At 40.7% G+C, this 17119-nt stretch overlaps 1 protein-coding gene across 1 annotated transcript in view; it reads left to right on the top strand.

The window, feature by feature from the left end:
* LOC103623022 (protocadherin Fat 4) overlaps positions 1-16753 on the top strand; it is a 32076-nt gene extending 15323 nt beyond the window's left edge. Inside the window, exons 19-38 of the mRNA XM_017745261.1 lie at positions 357-573; positions 1206-1364; positions 1778-1929; positions 3044-3212; positions 4126-4334; positions 5716-5895; positions 6483-6702; positions 7709-7845; positions 8526-8669; positions 9770-10014; positions 10494-10603; positions 11315-11449; positions 11605-11741; positions 11920-12117; positions 12454-12548; positions 13624-13779; positions 14293-14490; positions 15070-15192; positions 15583-15793; positions 16264-16753. Of these exons, the coding sequence (XP_017600750.1) occupies positions 357-573; positions 1206-1364; positions 1778-1929; positions 3044-3212; positions 4126-4334; positions 5716-5895; positions 6483-6702; positions 7709-7845; positions 8526-8669; positions 9770-10014; positions 10494-10603; positions 11315-11449; positions 11605-11741; positions 11920-12117; positions 12454-12548; positions 13624-13779; positions 14293-14490; positions 15070-15192; positions 15583-15793; positions 16264-16476 (3408 nt within the window). The 3' untranslated portion in view covers positions 16477-16753. The remainder of the gene's footprint in view (positions 1-356; positions 574-1205; positions 1365-1777; positions 1930-3043; positions 3213-4125; positions 4335-5715; positions 5896-6482; positions 6703-7708; positions 7846-8525; positions 8670-9769; positions 10015-10493; positions 10604-11314; positions 11450-11604; positions 11742-11919; positions 12118-12453; positions 12549-13623; positions 13780-14292; positions 14491-15069; positions 15193-15582; positions 15794-16263) is intronic.
* The last annotated feature ends 366 nt before the right edge of the window (positions 16754-17119 follow it).

The following is a 17119-nucleotide window of genomic DNA, read 5'->3' as shown; positions in this document are numbered from 1 at the left end:
TTTCTCTAGACCAGGTTGCTCAGAGCTCCATCCAGCCTGGCCTTTGAACACTTCCAGGAACAGGGCATCACAACTTCCCTGGGCAACCTCCCAGTGTATCCATTTCTGGCTCCATATCTGCCTTGCAGATGTGACCTAATGGTTTACAGGAATCAAGGGAAGAGGTATCACCTGACAATCCGTAACTGCCCTGCCACAAGCTGTGCCAGAATTCCAGCAGTGCAATTAATCAATTAATATGTAATTCAATCAGTAAACACCTTATGGGTCAATACCAGTCTTGTGTGCAGGTTTTGCCACTCTCTTTGTTCTGTTCGAAACTTTTTTGTTTCTGACTTTTCTCCCTTTCATTTTAGATTTTGAGTGCAGTAGCCACAGATGAAGATATAGGGTACAATGCCATCATTCATTACACCCTAACTGGAGAGACGACTTCATTTCATGTTGGAGAAATTTCTGGAGATATTGCAACCCTTCAGCCTCTGGACTATGAAAGTCATTCCCAGTATATGTTTATTCTGAAAGCTTTCAATCCTGGACAGCCACTTCTCCAGGACACAGCAAACATTACAGGTAACTCTACTTCACCACAGGAAATGAACTTTCATTAACCTTAGGGAATATTTCAGTATGTGCAATTATGAGGCATAAACCAATACTAATGCAGTCTGCTAGAATAAATTATCAGAAATGATGATGTGATCTTTCCACTATAGCCAGACGAAATTTTTCTAAAAAAAAGTTTGTCATGTCAAAAATGAAGATTTTTCACACAAACTGACGTTATTTCCCTCAATATATTCACATTTTTTTTCTATTTTCTGAGAACCTACTGACATTTTGATTGAAAAGGTTTCCAAAAACATAATTATGGGGTTTTTCTGCTTTTATACAGAAGGGCAGTTTCTAGGGTGATAAACAGTGTTGACAGTGATTTTTAGTGTTGTGAAAATAACAGTGCTTGATTTGCTGGCTTTTTTTCCTTAAAAACATGAAATAAATTTGTTTTGTTAGGGAAAAAAGACATAAAGATTTCTGTGTAATTGGTATCCTAGCTTTTGGCGAGCCCTACTTCTGATCAGGATGACTGGATATATTCTCATTCAGAGGAGCTGTGTTGGTTTATATTAGCTGAAAAAAAAAAACCAAAAACAACTTATAACCTTTTTAGGTAAAACTCACCAAATGTGACGATTCTTTCTCAGTTACTGTGGAAGATGTCAATGAAGAAGGACCCGTGTTTGACCAGTCCTCATATTACAAGATCCTTCCAGACAATTCTACAGCTGGCACACTGGTAGTAGATATCAATGCAAGAGATGAAGGCAAGGGTTATGATGAAGGCATTCTCTACAGTATTTCAGGTATGTTAGAAAAAGGTCTTAGGGCTGTTTATTACTGGGGTACTTGATATGCTGAACCAAGCTGTGTGACACCAGAATGAGAGAGAATGGTCATAAAATGAACTGGCAGGCTCTGACTGGATAGAAGGGGTAAAAAATCCTCTGTGAGGATCAGTAATTACTGAACAGGCTGCTCAGAGAGGCTGTCCTTGGAGGTTCTCACCTGATGGATCAAAACCTTGAATAACCTGTGCTGAATTCACTCCTGGCCATGTTTTGAGCCAAGAGGTTGGACTAGAGGGGGTGTCTTGCTCCAAATCACATGTTCAAATTAGGATTTCAACCTGTCTCTCTTCTGTCCTGGGCACACACTTCGGTCACTTGTCTCTGCTGGTTCCAGGGAACATCTCCACCACTTCTTTTTCTGCTTTCAGGTGGAAACTCAGAAGGCCTCTTCAGTCTTTCCAGTGCCACAGGAGAACTCAGGTTAACAAGAGATTTATCCAAACAAACTGTTCCCCTGTATTACTCCTTGAACGTCACCGCTACGGATTCGGGTCTGCCGCCTCTTTCAACCTCTGTAAAGGTACTAAAATTTATACCGTGCACTGTTTGCTGCACAGCTGATTCCCCAGATTGTTTTATTCTAAACTGAGCATAACTGCACCAGGAAAGGGGTGTTAATGAGGCAAAACTATGCAAACCAGGAATCAGAATGTCAGGGATTCATTTCTGCTTCAGGCTACAAGGTAACAGTTACCAAGTTATGCTGCCCTAGCAATTGCTGGCACACCACCCAAAATGGTTATGATCATTCCATTTCAGAAAAGACAGACAGAAGCTTCAGGCTGTGAGGGAGGAGGATTAGAGCAGGGGAGACTTCTGTGCAAGGTCAAAGAGTGAGGCAGCCAGAAAGGATGTAATGGAAGTATGTGATAAATAAACAGGAGATGGCAAATAAAGTGTTCCTGTTAGTTTTCCTATAATGTAAGATAAAAAACATTTCTAAATTGAAAAGTGACAAATGTAAATATGATTAAAAAAATTATTTTTACACAGTGCTTCTAACTTGCTGGTGATCTTTTGCCACTAAATATCACAGCAGAACTAAAAAAAGAACTAGAAATCTATATGGATAAAGACATAGAAAATTACCTTCAACAACCTTAAAATGTAGACTTACAAGCCATCATTCTTCAGAGGACTGGACAGCAGCTGTCTGGCAACAGTTAGAAATAAACTATCTTTACTTTTGTGAAACAGTAGGCACTATTTATTTACAACCTATCACCTTTTTTTAAATCTAAAAATCAGTTATAATAGTTCTAAAATACTGTACGTGCAAGCTCCTGCTCTGGTTATACCCTCTCCAGTGGAAGACTGGAGCTGAGTGCATCTCTCTGAGAGCATCTCTCTGAGAGCTGCTTAGTTAAACAAGTCCTTTGAAATGTGCTGTAGGTGAGGAACTGGAATCCCCCTCTGCATTTAGCAGAGCACCCAGGTGAACCTAAACTGATAAGGCTGCTGGCCTTTTCCACCAAGATTTGCTGTCTTCAGGGCAGTGTGAAAGTCAGCACTCAGCAATCCCAGGCTTTTCCTCACTGGCCGAGACCTGGACTTGTGCTGTCTCACACCTCAGTAGGAAAGTTTTTGCTGAAGCTGAAAACATAACCCCCATGGCCATGTCCTTTTCTCTGCAGGTGTCAGTCATGATAGCTCCCATGGATGTCTCCTTCCCAGTATTCGTGGAAGAAGCCTATCACCCTGCCCCTCTGTCAGAGAAGACACCCCCAGATACATTTGTTGTAGAGATCAGTGCCTTGTACAAGCTCCCTGTGAACTACAGCATTGCCTCTGGAGATGAGAAGGGTGAGCCCTTGATGTGGAATAACGGGAAGAGGGGGTGTGAAACAACGAGCACAGCACTGGGCTTTGGGATTGTTTCTTCTCTCTCCTTTTGCTCTCATCTCAGTTCCACAGCCATTAATGCTGGATGTGAATGAACCCAATGTACCACTTTGATCTGCATCAGCTGCACATGATTGAATTCCTGTCACAGCAGCACCAGCCACGTGATCCAGGGCTGGCTTCACCAGCTGTGCACTGTGTCTGCTGCAGGCAGATCAGGTGGTACCTACCTGGTCAGGAATAAAGTTACTCTGGCTGGAGAAAAAATAACTAATAGCACAAAAACTTCTAGTAGAAAAACGAACTCAGCAATGTTTTCTTAACAAATGTGAGCGCCTAGAGTAAGTTTACCTGTGGTCAAGTGCGTCAGTGCTTTGTCACATGTCTTTTTTTACTAAATATAGAGCTGATTTTAATCTATCATCAAACAGCCAATCTGTATTTCAATTTTGTCAAGTGTTCTATATGAAGTTGTGATCTTGAAGTTAGTTGCAAAATTCCTCATCTTCGTTAAGAACAGGACTTCTTAGGAAATACAAAAATTTCTAACTGAAACAGGGGCAAATAATCTCTCACTGTTTCAGAGGAAGGTGAAGACCTGACTGGAGAGTGGTGGACTGAATTTTCTCCCCTTTGGTTCCCATCTGTCCTTCTGAATTGTTTCTTTTTGTTAATTACAGACCTGGATATATCTGATGTTCTTGACAATCTTGTAAAAATATTGAATTTCATTTTGTTCTTTGAAGAAAACTGTAACATACAGTATTTATGCAAATAATGTATATTTTTCATTGGAGGATTCATATCTTCAGTTTCAGCTGATAAAGTCATAACCAGAATAATTTCTGGTTGATTTTTTTTTTTTTTTAAACAGGATATTTCATTATCCATTCATCCAGTGGTATCATAAAAACAAGTAAGAATCTAGAAGTGGAAGATTTTCCAGTAAATTTCAAGGTACGAGCAACAGACTCATCTAATGCTACTATATTTAATGAAGTTGAAGTGAAAGTGGAAGTTATCGATGAAAACAATTTCCCTCCAGTTTTCCCATCTTCTCTACTAGAAGAGAGATTGGCAGAGGTAAGAAAATGTCAGCCAAACTGAATCACAAAAATAAGTCTTCAAAATAATAATAATAAAAATAATCTTTTGTTGAGTATACAAGTAAACCTTCTGGAAACGGGCAGACTTGCTGTTCTGTTCTACCACATGATGTTGTGAGGTTTATTTCAAGCTGAAAATCCCAATACACAAGAATGATCTAGAAATGTGGACTAATTGAAGGGAAAGTGAATCTTTCTAATAAGGGGCTCTATGAAGGAAGAACTACCACTCCATTTTGAATATTTTTACATAGAGAATATTCAGGTGCATTCAAAATCTATTGGATGTGCTGGGCACCTCACAGGCTCTCACTCAGCCTTTTTTAAGGGAGCTTCATGCAGAGAAGTAGCAGGGAAAAGTCTCTAATTTAGCAATACTTCTCCTCTTGCTCACATCCAATCTGTTGTGATTTTGCTGCCACAAGTGATCAGCAGCAGAGAACAAGCCAGATTTCAGTCAGATTTTCAGACGTTGTGGTTCTCTACAGAAGAAGCCACAGCATTTAAATATGCAAAAGCATCTTGCTCAACATTTCACTCTTCAATTTTCAAGCAACACTTTAATCTGCTGGTTGCTTTTTTAAAAAAAGCAGCACATTGATCATGTTAGCATTTTATAGAGCACATCCCTTGCCTTTGAGATCCCCAGCTGATGCACACATGTTCTCAATAGCAGCCACAACTGACTTAAAATCTAGTCCATTTCTACCACCGAGTTAAAAATAGGTTCACTTATTACACCTAATTTTAATATTCCCAGTTAGTTTAATGGAGGAGAACTAGAATCACATTTCCCAACCTTAAAAAATTGATTTCCATGTGAAATATTTACACAGTGGGAATTGCTGGATGCCCTGTTGGATCAAATAACTTGAGATCAGGTCTCAAATGGCCCTGCAAGTGAAACACTGATACCTTCTGTCAATCCTGGTGCAAATAACACTGTTAGAAAGGAAGAATTAGATTGTTTTGATAATTGTCAGCCAAATAGTGTTCAGAAAGAAACGTGATTTTGGAGTTGAGAACACCCACTGAGTTTCATAGGAGAAGAGGCTGTTAAACAGAAATAAGAGCAAGTCAGATGCTTGAGGTTAACATTTGGGCTGTTTGAAATCATTTTTCTTCCTGAAAATTGCAGCTGTGGGTAGAGACGTGGGGGGAGGAAAACAGTTATTTTCTGTAAATTAGAGAAAGCAAGAGACTCTCTTACTGTGCTGAACAAGTTTTGTAATTTTGATTTTGAAGAATCTATACTACTGTAAGTGGGTGCAATATCTGTAACTTTGCCCCCTTTCACATAATTCAAGCAATTGCAGCAAAACAGTCTCTGAGAGCCTCATTTTTTACTTCCTCCACAGAATTTACCTGCTACTCAGATTGTGCAGCTGAAAGCTCAGGACAATGACACAGGTAGAAATGGTTTCCTAACATATGGCATTCTCAATGGACATGGACTAAAATTCTGGATAAATGAAACAACTGGAATCCTTTATTCCACTGCCCCCTTTGATTATGAAGAGGAACCTACAGAGTATCAGGTTTGCTTTAGATTCCTTAAATCTTCTTTATTCACAACTCTTTCTCTTGGAAAACAGGTGACACTTGTGCTTTTGTTTAGCTGGATAATGCTTGAACATTTTCTGCACTGGTTTAGAATAGGAGCATCTCAAGGTGTGAGCCATTATTAAAACAAGCCACTGCCTTTTGACTATGATGAAATTCAAGCACAGCTCATTGTTCACCTGCCCTGCAAGCACTTCAACACGTGAATAACTAATTTCACAATGCCAGCTCGTGCATTCAGTACTGTCTGCTGCTTGAATCTGTGCTGGACCGAGAGCTTGCAGAGATGATTCTCAGTTAATCTTTTTGTTGTTGCCACTGCTGATATTTTTTATGATCTTATTTTGCTTCAAGCAAAAATACTGGTGAATTTGTTGGTTCTACATAGAAAGACTTTTTAAATTGACCCAAATACTCCTTAAGTTTTTAATCGTTATTTTGAGAACTGGACTTCACATTTCTAAGAATATTTCAAAGTTCAAAATTCACCAAGATACGGTTAATCCTTATGCAGGAACCTCTTTGTATGATTTCTCATTACCAATAACTGTGTAACTTACAGGTTGTGGTCTATGCTGAAGATGATGGAATCCCTGAGAAGAAGAGGGGTTACTGCACAGTTGTGATAAAGATCACTGATGTTAATGACTGGCCACCTGTGTTTGATCCAGTGCCTGACTTCAGAGTCAATGAAAACGTGCCTGTGGGATTCATAGTTGGAAAAATCACAGCATCAGACAGAGACACAGGAGACAATGCCTTTGTTCTATATAACCTCACAGGTAACAAGGAATTCTGTCACTGCACTGGCACTTTGTTGTCTATACAACTGCGAGGATAAATAACATGACCCATGTTATTTCCTAACCTCTTTCCATGAAAGCCAAGAAGGTTTCACTTTTACCTGGTTTGGAATGTTACTAACTTATGCTCATACAATTTTCAAACCAACTGAGTAGGAACTTTGCAGAGACTACAGATGTTTGTGCTTTTAATTGTATTCTTAATCCTGTTAAAAATCAGCTTTATAAAAAATCTTTAGCTACTTGACTGCCATAGCTGCAATCAACAGGAGAAATTTTGATGAAAAGAGACAATTTTCTGAATGAGGAATAAGGGCCTAATTCATCCCTGCCTTGTAGAACACAACAGAGATGGAAATTTAGACTACTTTGGACCAAAGCCTGCAGGGAGCTGAAATAGTTGGTTTAGTTGTAAGGACCATCAAAAGCAATGTGAATACAGTTTATATGGTTTTAGTCCTTTATTTCCAAAATGCATACAAACTTTGAGCAAAACCAGCAGAAGTCACTGCCATGTCTGTTGGCAGCCACATCGATTTCTCTTTACATCTCTGGGTCACTCAGTCTGCCTCCGTTAGAGACAAAATAAATTCACACAACTCCTCTGAGAGGTCTTGGCAGGAGCACTGTGTTCATAACTACTGCAACCAGCAAACATGAGAGTGAGCCTCCAGAAGGTCAGAACACTGCACAAGTGCCTCAAAAAGTTGCACAGACCTGGAGAAACTTGTTCAACAGACTGACCCCAGAACACCAACTATCGATCACCAGGGTGATAGACGTCCCTGTAAAATTCATTAACCCATTCTCTTGGCTCATGTTTCAAATGCCCATCCACTCAAAATATTTCTGCATTATCTATCTGGTACTTTTAAAAATTGTTTTAATGAGTTTAGGACACAAGTAAACATATAGTTTAAGAGTGTAGTTAATTATGTGTTTCTAAGATGTATTAATGGATGATGTTTGTTTAAACCTATCTCAGGTGATGGAGAAAATATATTTGAAATAGATGAAATACAGGGCATCATTAAGATAAGGAACTCTCCAGACTATGAAACCATGAATAAACACAATCTTACAGTGACTGCAGTCAACAATAAATCTGCCCCTTTCCACAAGGTAAGAGACCATTACTGTAATGAACAGCGACCCTTCAGAGTGGATTTTGAACTACTGGGAAGGAGATCTATCCCAGACATTTACTGTGTGGAATAAATGAGTCACCTCATCATGTTTAGAGTCAGACTTTTACAGCCTTTAGCCACACTGAGTAGCAGTATACTTTCATTATGTGAAATACTTCAAAATTATGCATGGTAGGCTTTGACCCTGAATTGTTTGCTGACTGACCTGTGCTGGGGAACAGGAGTTTGCCTGCTGCTGTTACAACTGTAAGTGATGTGATAATTTTTTCATGGGAGAAGAATAATTTTCAGCAGATTGTTCTAGTTCTGCTGTATCTCTTTTATTTGAAAAGATATTAGACACTTATTTAACAGAACCAGAACAGGTGGGGCATCCTGAACTGCATGCAGGACATGTTGGTCTCCTAAACATCCTGTTCTTACTCATTCAGACACCTTTCAAGAAGTAGGATCCTACTGCAACATTGAATTCCTGCTTCTGTTAAAATCCTGTAGTGATCTCTGATGTTGAGTTCACAAAATTAAACCCAAACAGCATTTCACTGCAGCGTTTTCAAAGATTGATTTATACTTTGTTGTATGTGCAAGGAAAAAACAATGCTAAATAAGAGATTCCAAATACTCTAAAATGCACGCCACCATTTTGTTTTCTAGACAACTACCCATGTCAGTGTTGCAGTGATCGATGAGAACGATAACGCCCCAGTGTTCTCCCAGAGCTCCTATTCCGCTTCCATAAACATGGTGAATCCTGTGGGTGCTCCTGTCATCACCGTGAGCGCCACCGACCGCGACCAGGTAACGCCTCCTGTTGGACCTGACACTGCTCTGCGCTGCAGCACAAACACATCCTGCTCCACTCTCTAGGCACGAAGCACCAAACGCAGCAGAAAGTGAATCCAGCTCTGGGAATTGGAAATTAGGAGTTTTGCTGGCTCTGCCTTGACAATGACATACTCCCTGGCTTTGGGCATGTTTCCTCAGCTGTGTTTCCTTTAATTTTTCCCTTTACTACACAGAGCTGCACCAGTTCTTCAGAAGTATACAAGGACTGAAGCAATTTAGTGTCTCTGAAGTTATTAGAACTTTTGAGGTAGAAGAATCTGTAAAAACTGAACATCAGCTGCTCGAGCAAGGAAATGTCTGCTTGCCAAACTCCTCTGAAGTGTGGCACCCCAGCTAATTCTCTCCATTCCCATCTTTAAATGTAATTTTGCTTGATATATCTGTACTACACCCATCAAATAGTATCCAGGCACTGGCAGGGATATCCAGTAGTCAACCACATCGCCACGGCAACATCACTAGTAATTACATCATTTACAAGATGAAACATCTCAAAGTGACAACAAAATAGGTGTAGCAGGTGCCTTCCTGTTTCTTCACGCATAATTTTGGTTAGAATAGCTGCAGCTGTGGTACATTGCTGCAAATCATCTAACAGCCCTTTTTTAATCAGCCTTTTCAATGATCTTGTATAAAAAGTGAAATTGCCTTTGAAAATTGCTGAACTGTGGGAGGTCTGCATTGAGACTCCCATGAAACTCCTCCTTCAGCTGTGCAGAGTGGCACTTGTCCTCCCTGTGCCACCCTCACTACTCTGACTGTCCCCCTCTACACATCTAACTTATTTTCATTAGAGATCTTTTTGCCATGTTTTTACTGTCTAAATGACCAATTCATTGTGTATTTTCTTCTGCTTTGTGTTTGGGGTTTTTTTTGAACTGGCACCCATCCTACCATAGCTAACCTCACGTTTTCATTCTTAAAAGAAAAAAAAAAAATCACTATTTTCAAAATAATTTCACTAGATGTTTTTTGGATCTCTTGTTTCAGTGCTTACCCTACCCTTCCAAACATACTCCCAGTTCCATGAGATTGTGTTCCTTTCATGGCAGGGGCAAAATGGCCTTATTGAGTATTACATCCTCCCGGATCCTGGTGTGAGCCCGTTCTTCCTGATAGAGGATGTGAGTGAGGGGAAGATAATTACAACTGGAAACCTGTCTAGATCTGGAGAGATGCATTTAACAGTGATGGCAAAGGACAAAGGTTCTCCTCCTTTAAATGGCACTGCTGTGGTTACTCTGAACGTGTTTGACAACCGTCCATTCGTTCCTCGCTTTAACAAAAGTGAGATCAGGTGAGGCTTTCATATCAAGTTATATAACTGGGATGTGTTCACCAGGTAGTGCAGAACATAGCAAAGTTGAAGGTAATTTTCATATTTTTCCATGCAGAAGAAAGGACATCAGTTTTGGGGTTTATTTAAGCAAAATATAGGAAATTCTGCTACGCTGGGGTTCTGTGAATGTGAATTGAGGCATTGCCTTTTATTTCTCTACTTTGCAGCTTTTATAAGCCAGATACTTTGTTCCTTTCCCCTTGCACACTATAAAACATTTTTCCTTAGGTTTTACTCAAGGATGACCCAAAATCTGGCAGGAAAACCAGGGTTTGCACTGCACTCTGAAAGTTGGGCAGATTGAGCAAACAACTGGGAGGTGGGGGCAAGATTTTCCACAGAGAACTCTCTTTAAAAGAGCTAAATTTTAGAGCCTGCCTGGGCAACAACTGTTGGCAAATTTAACATTGTGATTTATCATTTATTTCCTGCATTAGCGTTTCCGTTTCGGAAAACACAGGAGTGGATTATTTAATTTATGATTTTGCTGTGGTTGAAACTTCAGGAAAACCTATTGATTACACTGTTGTATCTGGCAATGAAAGAGGTGAGTACTATCCCCCTAATGAGTTAAAATAGCCAGGGGAACATCATAACCTGTCTTTTGCATGGCAGGTGCTGCTGTGCACAAGTGAGGAGATGGAGAGCATGGATAAACTTTTTTTTACAAAAAGGAGTACACAGAGAATTTCTTTCAGAGCTTTTCAGCATTGACTTTGCTGATCTCTGGCTTTAGAAAGGGTGGTAACTTGCTACAAAATGGGTTCCTTTAGTCTTAAACGATGATAATTTAGAGACTGGGGGAGCCAAAATAGAAGGTGTTGTAAACAAGCAGCTTCCTCCCTGCCAGTCACTTTTAGTCCATCATTTCCTTGCACTTATGTTAAGGCATCTGCCCTCCTGCAGCTCTTGCAGCTGTGCCCAGGCTCCACTTGGCCCACAACAAAGGAAGTGTGTAGAAACTGAGAGAAAACTTGGAAATACATAAAAAAATGGAGTTGTGCAAGAAGAAGCTGCAATACTCCTTATTTGTGAAATAATGTGAAATTATTTTTCACATATGCTGTTCCTTTGCACGTTTAAGAGCTGTTTGGTGTGGGATGGGCACCCAGCTGTGATGCCTTTGCTGTTTGGCCAGTGGAAGTGTTGAATTTCACATTGTTCAGAAACATCCCAAGAGCAACTAAGACACAAGAGATAGGAGGGGTACAAGTGAAATGGCAGCTGTAACAGCAAAAGTGCATGTTTTTCCTTTCAGGTCACTTTAGACTGGATCCTGAAAGTGGGGAGCTGAGAACAGCAGTGAATTTGGACTATGAGGAAGTTTCTCAGTATGTGATTTTAATTCAAGCAAACAAAAAAGTCTTCTCTGCTGCAGGAGCCCAGCGTTCAGGTAACTTTTTGCTTTGAATGACATTCCAGGGGAGCAATGGCCATGTGTCTTGTGTTTGCAACCCACACAGGAGTTGTGATTCTCTTTAACTTGTGAAGTTTGATATGAAAGGTGAAAAGCTGACAGTCAAGGTTGTTCATTTGTGTTTTTTCCAGGCCTGTTTGCTGAGAACGTGGCCATGCTGACGATCTCTGTGCAGGATGTGAACGAAGAGCCCGTGTTTTCCAGCAGCTCCTACTCTGCCCGCATTCCCAACTCTGTGCCCTACAAATACCCCGTCGTTACAGTCCAGGTAGAGTATTTCCTGTGCTCTTCATGAGGACAGAAATCCTGTGAAAGGTCTGGGTTTCTTTCACTGGGTTAAAGGAGCTCTTAAATCTGCTCTTGAGAGCTGAGTTTACTGGTTGAAGAGCAATGTGCAGTCTAAAAGCCACAAGCAGAGTGTCATAAACCACTTTTTTTAAACCCAGGCCACAGATCCAGATTCAGGAGACAATGGACTTCTGCTCTACAGCTTAGTCAGAGGTCAAACTGACGAATTTGACATCAATGAAAACACGGGACAGATTTTTACGGTTTCTGTAGCAGGAAAGACTGGAACATTTAATCTGGAAGTCCAAGCTGCAGACCAAGGCACAAGAAGACTCACAGCCTGGACAACAGTCAGTGTAAGGAAGATTTTTCTATATAATCCTGATTTATTTCCATGTCAAGATTGTAAACAAGAAGGGCTAAGTTTTTTTGGTAATGGCAAAACCAAAAAATTACTTAACACAGTCAATAGGGCTGTCAGCTACATGAATATTTACATACTAGAATTAAGATGTTGCCATTTTCATTGACACATAAAAATATGTTGGCACGAAAACTGATTTTTGGAGGACAGTTATTTTATATCAGAGGGTTTTTGTTATTGTTTAGTGGGTTGGTTGTTTGAGGGTTTTTTGATCAATCTATGAGAGGTACAAATGCTTTAGAAAATCTTACATGTGATTCTTTATTAGGTAACTGTTGATTCCAGTTCCAGCAGCAACATTGTGATGCTGGTGCTTAGTCAGAAGATCAACGTGGTGGAAAGAAACAGTGCTGAAATACAAAGGTATTTTTGAAGCCATGAGTTTGTTCTGGTATAATTTCTAATGATAAATTTACAGTCCCTTTGGGATAGGGGTCTGACATCCTACAGGGAGTTGATACAGCCAGTGCCCAGGAAAAGCCAGGCCTTCAATCTGATGTAGCTCAGAATAATTAGAGGGAATTCACAGGAATCCACCAATTTTTGCCTCGTAAGTTTTTGGCCTGAGCTGACAAATCCCAAAGAGGTCATTGGACTAGACAATTTCAAGAGGTTTCTTCCCACCTCAATGTTTGTGTCATTTTTAACTGCCTAAGGGTTTTCATGGATAGCAAGATAAAAATGTGGAGACACAGGACAGACACAAATGTGGAGACACAAACCAAACCCACCATTGCTACAGGTGAAAATCCCCCCTCATGGCACAGCAGCAGAGCTTCTCCAGGACATCCCAGCCCTGCAGGAACAGGGGATTAGCCAGTGATGTGTGATGGCCACCCAACAATTAAAACCATAATTGGGCCTTTTTGGCATGTTAACAAAGATGGAAGATCGGTTGTTTGGCCATACTATTTACATTGGAAAGATGGAGTCCTGTGCTTATGAAGGGAATTCACTCTGAAGGTGGAAAAAATGACTTTGTGTTGTCGCTGCTATTATGGACCAGTTTCTTGCTGGTAAAAATTAAATGGAAAACTTTCTTGGAAGCAGCTGGTGCTGATTGCTATCAGAATGATGGATTCACTGGGCCACTGGTCCAATCCAGCATGAAAATCTCTCTGGAAAAAGAGGAGAAAACAATGAGGATTATGAGACTAAATTTCCCTCCTCCCCACCTTTACTGTTTATAGTAATCTATAGATATTGTTTTCCTCTGCTACTCAATCACCCAACAATTTTGGGCAAACAGCTTAATTCCTTTGCTGATGATAATCCTGCATTTTTACATGCTTAGGTTAAAATACCTGCCAAGGTATTTTTAGTAGTATCAATTAATATCTGGCAAATGTTGTATTAAATACCACTTTATTTAATTTCCAGAGTAAAAGAACCTGTCATTGCCCAGTTCATTAAAAATGTTTTCTTCATATGATGCCAGGGTCCTGGAAGACAAACTTGGATGGAATATCTACGTGGTTGATATTTCTTCCAAGGAGACTGAAAGAAAAGCAAGGAGCAGCACTGATGAAACCCAAGTAAAAATCATTGCTTTTGATGAGGCCCACCAGGAAGTACCTGCAGAAGATGTGAAAAGGTCTGTATGGCACAGTCTGCCCTCTGGGTGGCAGGGCTTATGCAGATAGGGTTTTTTAGAGTTCAGAAAGCTTTTTCAGTATTTACTGACAGCTAATTTTCGGACTTCGCCAAAAACATGAATAAGGCTGCTTCATTGTGCAAAACAGATTCAAAAGTCAGTTTAAGAAAAAAAAAGCTGAAGCAGAAAGAATATAATTAAAATATATATCGACTTCAGAGCGGCAGAACATTGATTAAAAACTCACACTTTAGGTGTATTTTACATTTCTTTGGTAACCTGGCAGTGATGTGGGTCTAGTTCAACTGTCCCAGCTTTGCAGCATTTTAGGTCATGAGCACCAGGGCTGGTTGCTGGAAAACAGAGCTTTTCCTGAATGAAAGAAATGATAAGTCTGAATCCTCAGAAAAGGTCTTGGCAGACCAGGGAGGGATATCCTGTATTTTTTTCACTACTCCTCCAGCCAAAACGAAGATCTGGTAAATCACACACATTTTACCCTTCCATCCTCAGAAAACTGAGGGAGCAGAAGGGCGACATTGAGGCGGAACTGGAGAAGGTGTTCTCAGCATCCGTCAGTGCTGCCATCGGGGAGGCTCCCGGAGCGCCGGCATCCTCGGACTTCGTGGCTGCCATCGTGCTCGGGGTCCTGTTCGCCGGCACCTTCATCGCCTTCCTGGCCTACATCCTGCTGGATCTGAGAAGGAAAAGGTACAGAGGGTTTGCCTTAGCAAAGCCATTTGGATTTACAGCTGATTGGTTTAATTAAATGTCAACTCGAAAAATATTTGTCTGATAAATTACTGGCATTTGCAGGGAGCATTGCCTAAGATTTGCTATGCTGGATCACCACACACAGCTGAAAGTTGTTTCTTCTTGTGTTTCTCACTCAGCAAAAGCAGAAATAAATACTTCTAAATCAGAGAAATGTGAACAGCAGCAATTTTAACTGGGAAGGGGGGCCTACGAGTCTCTTCCAACCCCATAAATATTGAAAGCAAGGGAGGTTTTGCTGCTTAACTTCAGTGGCAGCAGGACCACATGGTAGAGGAAAACAAATAATTTCCAGAAGGGAAGCAAACATTTACACTGCTACCATTATGGAAAAATAGGAAATACTCCAAACTAATCCCCAGAATAATACTGAAAATAAATGCTGTGTAAAATAATGTGTATTAAACTTCTGACACAAAAAAATCATCTTCTGTTTCTAAAACAACTAGGAAGCCAATCTTCAAAAAGAATGAATTATTTTAATATATTGTTATTATTTCAATGTATTATTTTCAGGAAGTATGGGAAACAGGATTTGGCTAAGAAAGTCAAAATTGCGGAGGGCATTGATAACCCGTGGGCAGTTGATAAAAATGGAAGTCTGAAAAGCTTAGAGAAACCAGAGCACATGAATAATGGGTAAGTAGACTGCTGCTATCACATATTTATAGAAAATTGCATATAAAAAACGTGGTTCTAGTTTATTCTGGTACCATAGGATTTTCCTTGGATCTCTCACTAGGCTATAGGTTCATTTTTAAAGACCCTTAAAATGAGAAGTTAAAAGTCTCTACACTTGAAGGAAGTTAATACCCTTTAATCTTCTATCAAAGGCAAATTCCTACTTACTCTTTAGCAAATTGTTAATCTTGATGCAGAGAAGAACCTTCAGGATCCAAGAAGCTACTTAACATTTCCCTGGGTAAAATCCCACTGATTTTGAGATCAGTGCACATGCTGCTCTTGGTTGTAGAGAGGCTGAGATTTTGTCTTAGCTCAAGGTGCTGTGAATTCTCTTAACTCTCTCAGGAGAACTGAGATGATATCATTTGACAACCTGGAACGCACCAGAGGAGGTGATGCTGAAAAAGATGAAATTCAGGCCCCTGAAAAAGACAATTACCTGGACACAGTGCTGCTGGATTACAAGAGTGAAAGTGAGCAAAATGGAGCACCTGAAAAAGCTGCTGAAAGTAGAAATGTGGAGGCCCAGCCCACTGTAGGATTCACAACAAAACAGGTAATGAGCTTTTTGATTGCAAAGCATGGAGTGAAAAGTATTTTATTGTTATTCATCAAATAACTGAAGGAATTATCAAGAAAGTAAATCTGATGGAACTAAAAAAAAAAAAAAAAAATCTTGGGAAGTACTCCCTGGAAATGTTCAAGGCCAGGCTGGACAGAGCTTGGAGCAACTTTGTCTAGTTCAAGGTGTCCCTGCCCATGGCAGGAGGGGTGGAGCTGACTATCTCTTAGGGTCCCTTCCACCCCAAACCATTCTATGATCCTATAAAAAATCATAGAGGAGGGGCTGTTTGTCCCTGCCTAGCAGAAGGAGCAGGACTTCGATCCAGAACTGATGACTTCCTTCTATCTTCACGGAATGTGTACAGTAAAGGGCTCACAATTTTATGATTTCTACTGCTTATAATTTGTCCACACTCAACCATTTGTAGCTTTCTGCCTCACCTGTGTCACACTTTTTTGCAGGATTCCTTTGTGACAGACATGTACCAGAAGCCAGCTCTTTCCTTAACACCTCATCCCACATTGCCTGCCCCTGAGAAAGAACTGAAAGGAGTAAAATTTTCAGAGGTGGCAGTGATTTTGGACACAGAGCCTGGAGATGATGAACTTGGAGATGATGAGCCTGAAGATGATGATTCTGAAGATGACAAGCCTGGTGATGATGTATCTGTCTGATAAGAACACTCGATGAAGAAAATTCTTAGAAAAACCACAATGAGACTCATTGGAACAGCTCAGAATTAAATGAGCAATAAGAATATGGGAATGTTATCCAGATTTTAATTCTGCTTCTGTTGTAAGGATGGATAAGGACGAGAACAAGCAATATGAGGGAAGGGCTGCAGTGCTGTACTGCAGGGTTGCTTCCCCAGCAGCAGCGCTGCCTCACAGTGTATTTAATTTCTCTCGGCACGTGTTAAATGGGCAAGACAATAAACCCGATTCCTGTGCAGTGTCATTGCTTCAGATGGAGTAATTTTGGGACATCAATTATTCTGTTCTTTTCCACAGAAGTGTCCGCCGCAGTGTTTGAAAACGAGAGTCTGTTTTCTAATTTTCCTGTTTTCCTTTTCTTATTTTTTTCTCTCCTCTTTTCCAGTTAGGCGGTGCCTTCCCCCGGAGCCGGGAGCAGCCCCGGAGGAGCGGCTTTTCCTGGGCACAGGAGCGGAGGAGCTGTCGGTGAGACCCAGAACGGTGCGAGGGCTCGGGGCGTTGCGGCCCCGCTCCCTCCGCCCTCCGCGCCGGGAGGAAGGGCAGGGCAGAGCCTCGCCTTCCTCCTCCTCCTCCTCCCCCTCCGGCGGGGCGGGGGGGGGTTTGG

Source organism: Corvus brachyrhynchos, unplaced genomic scaffold, assembly GCF_000691975.1.
Source record: "Corvus brachyrhynchos isolate BGI_N302 unplaced genomic scaffold, ASM69197v1 scaffold69, whole genome shotgun sequence".
Classification (NCBI taxonomy): domain Eukaryota; kingdom Metazoa; phylum Chordata; class Aves; order Passeriformes; family Corvidae; genus Corvus; species Corvus brachyrhynchos.
Note: the sequence above shows the minus strand (reverse complement) of the source record. Positions and strands in the feature narration are given on the sequence as shown.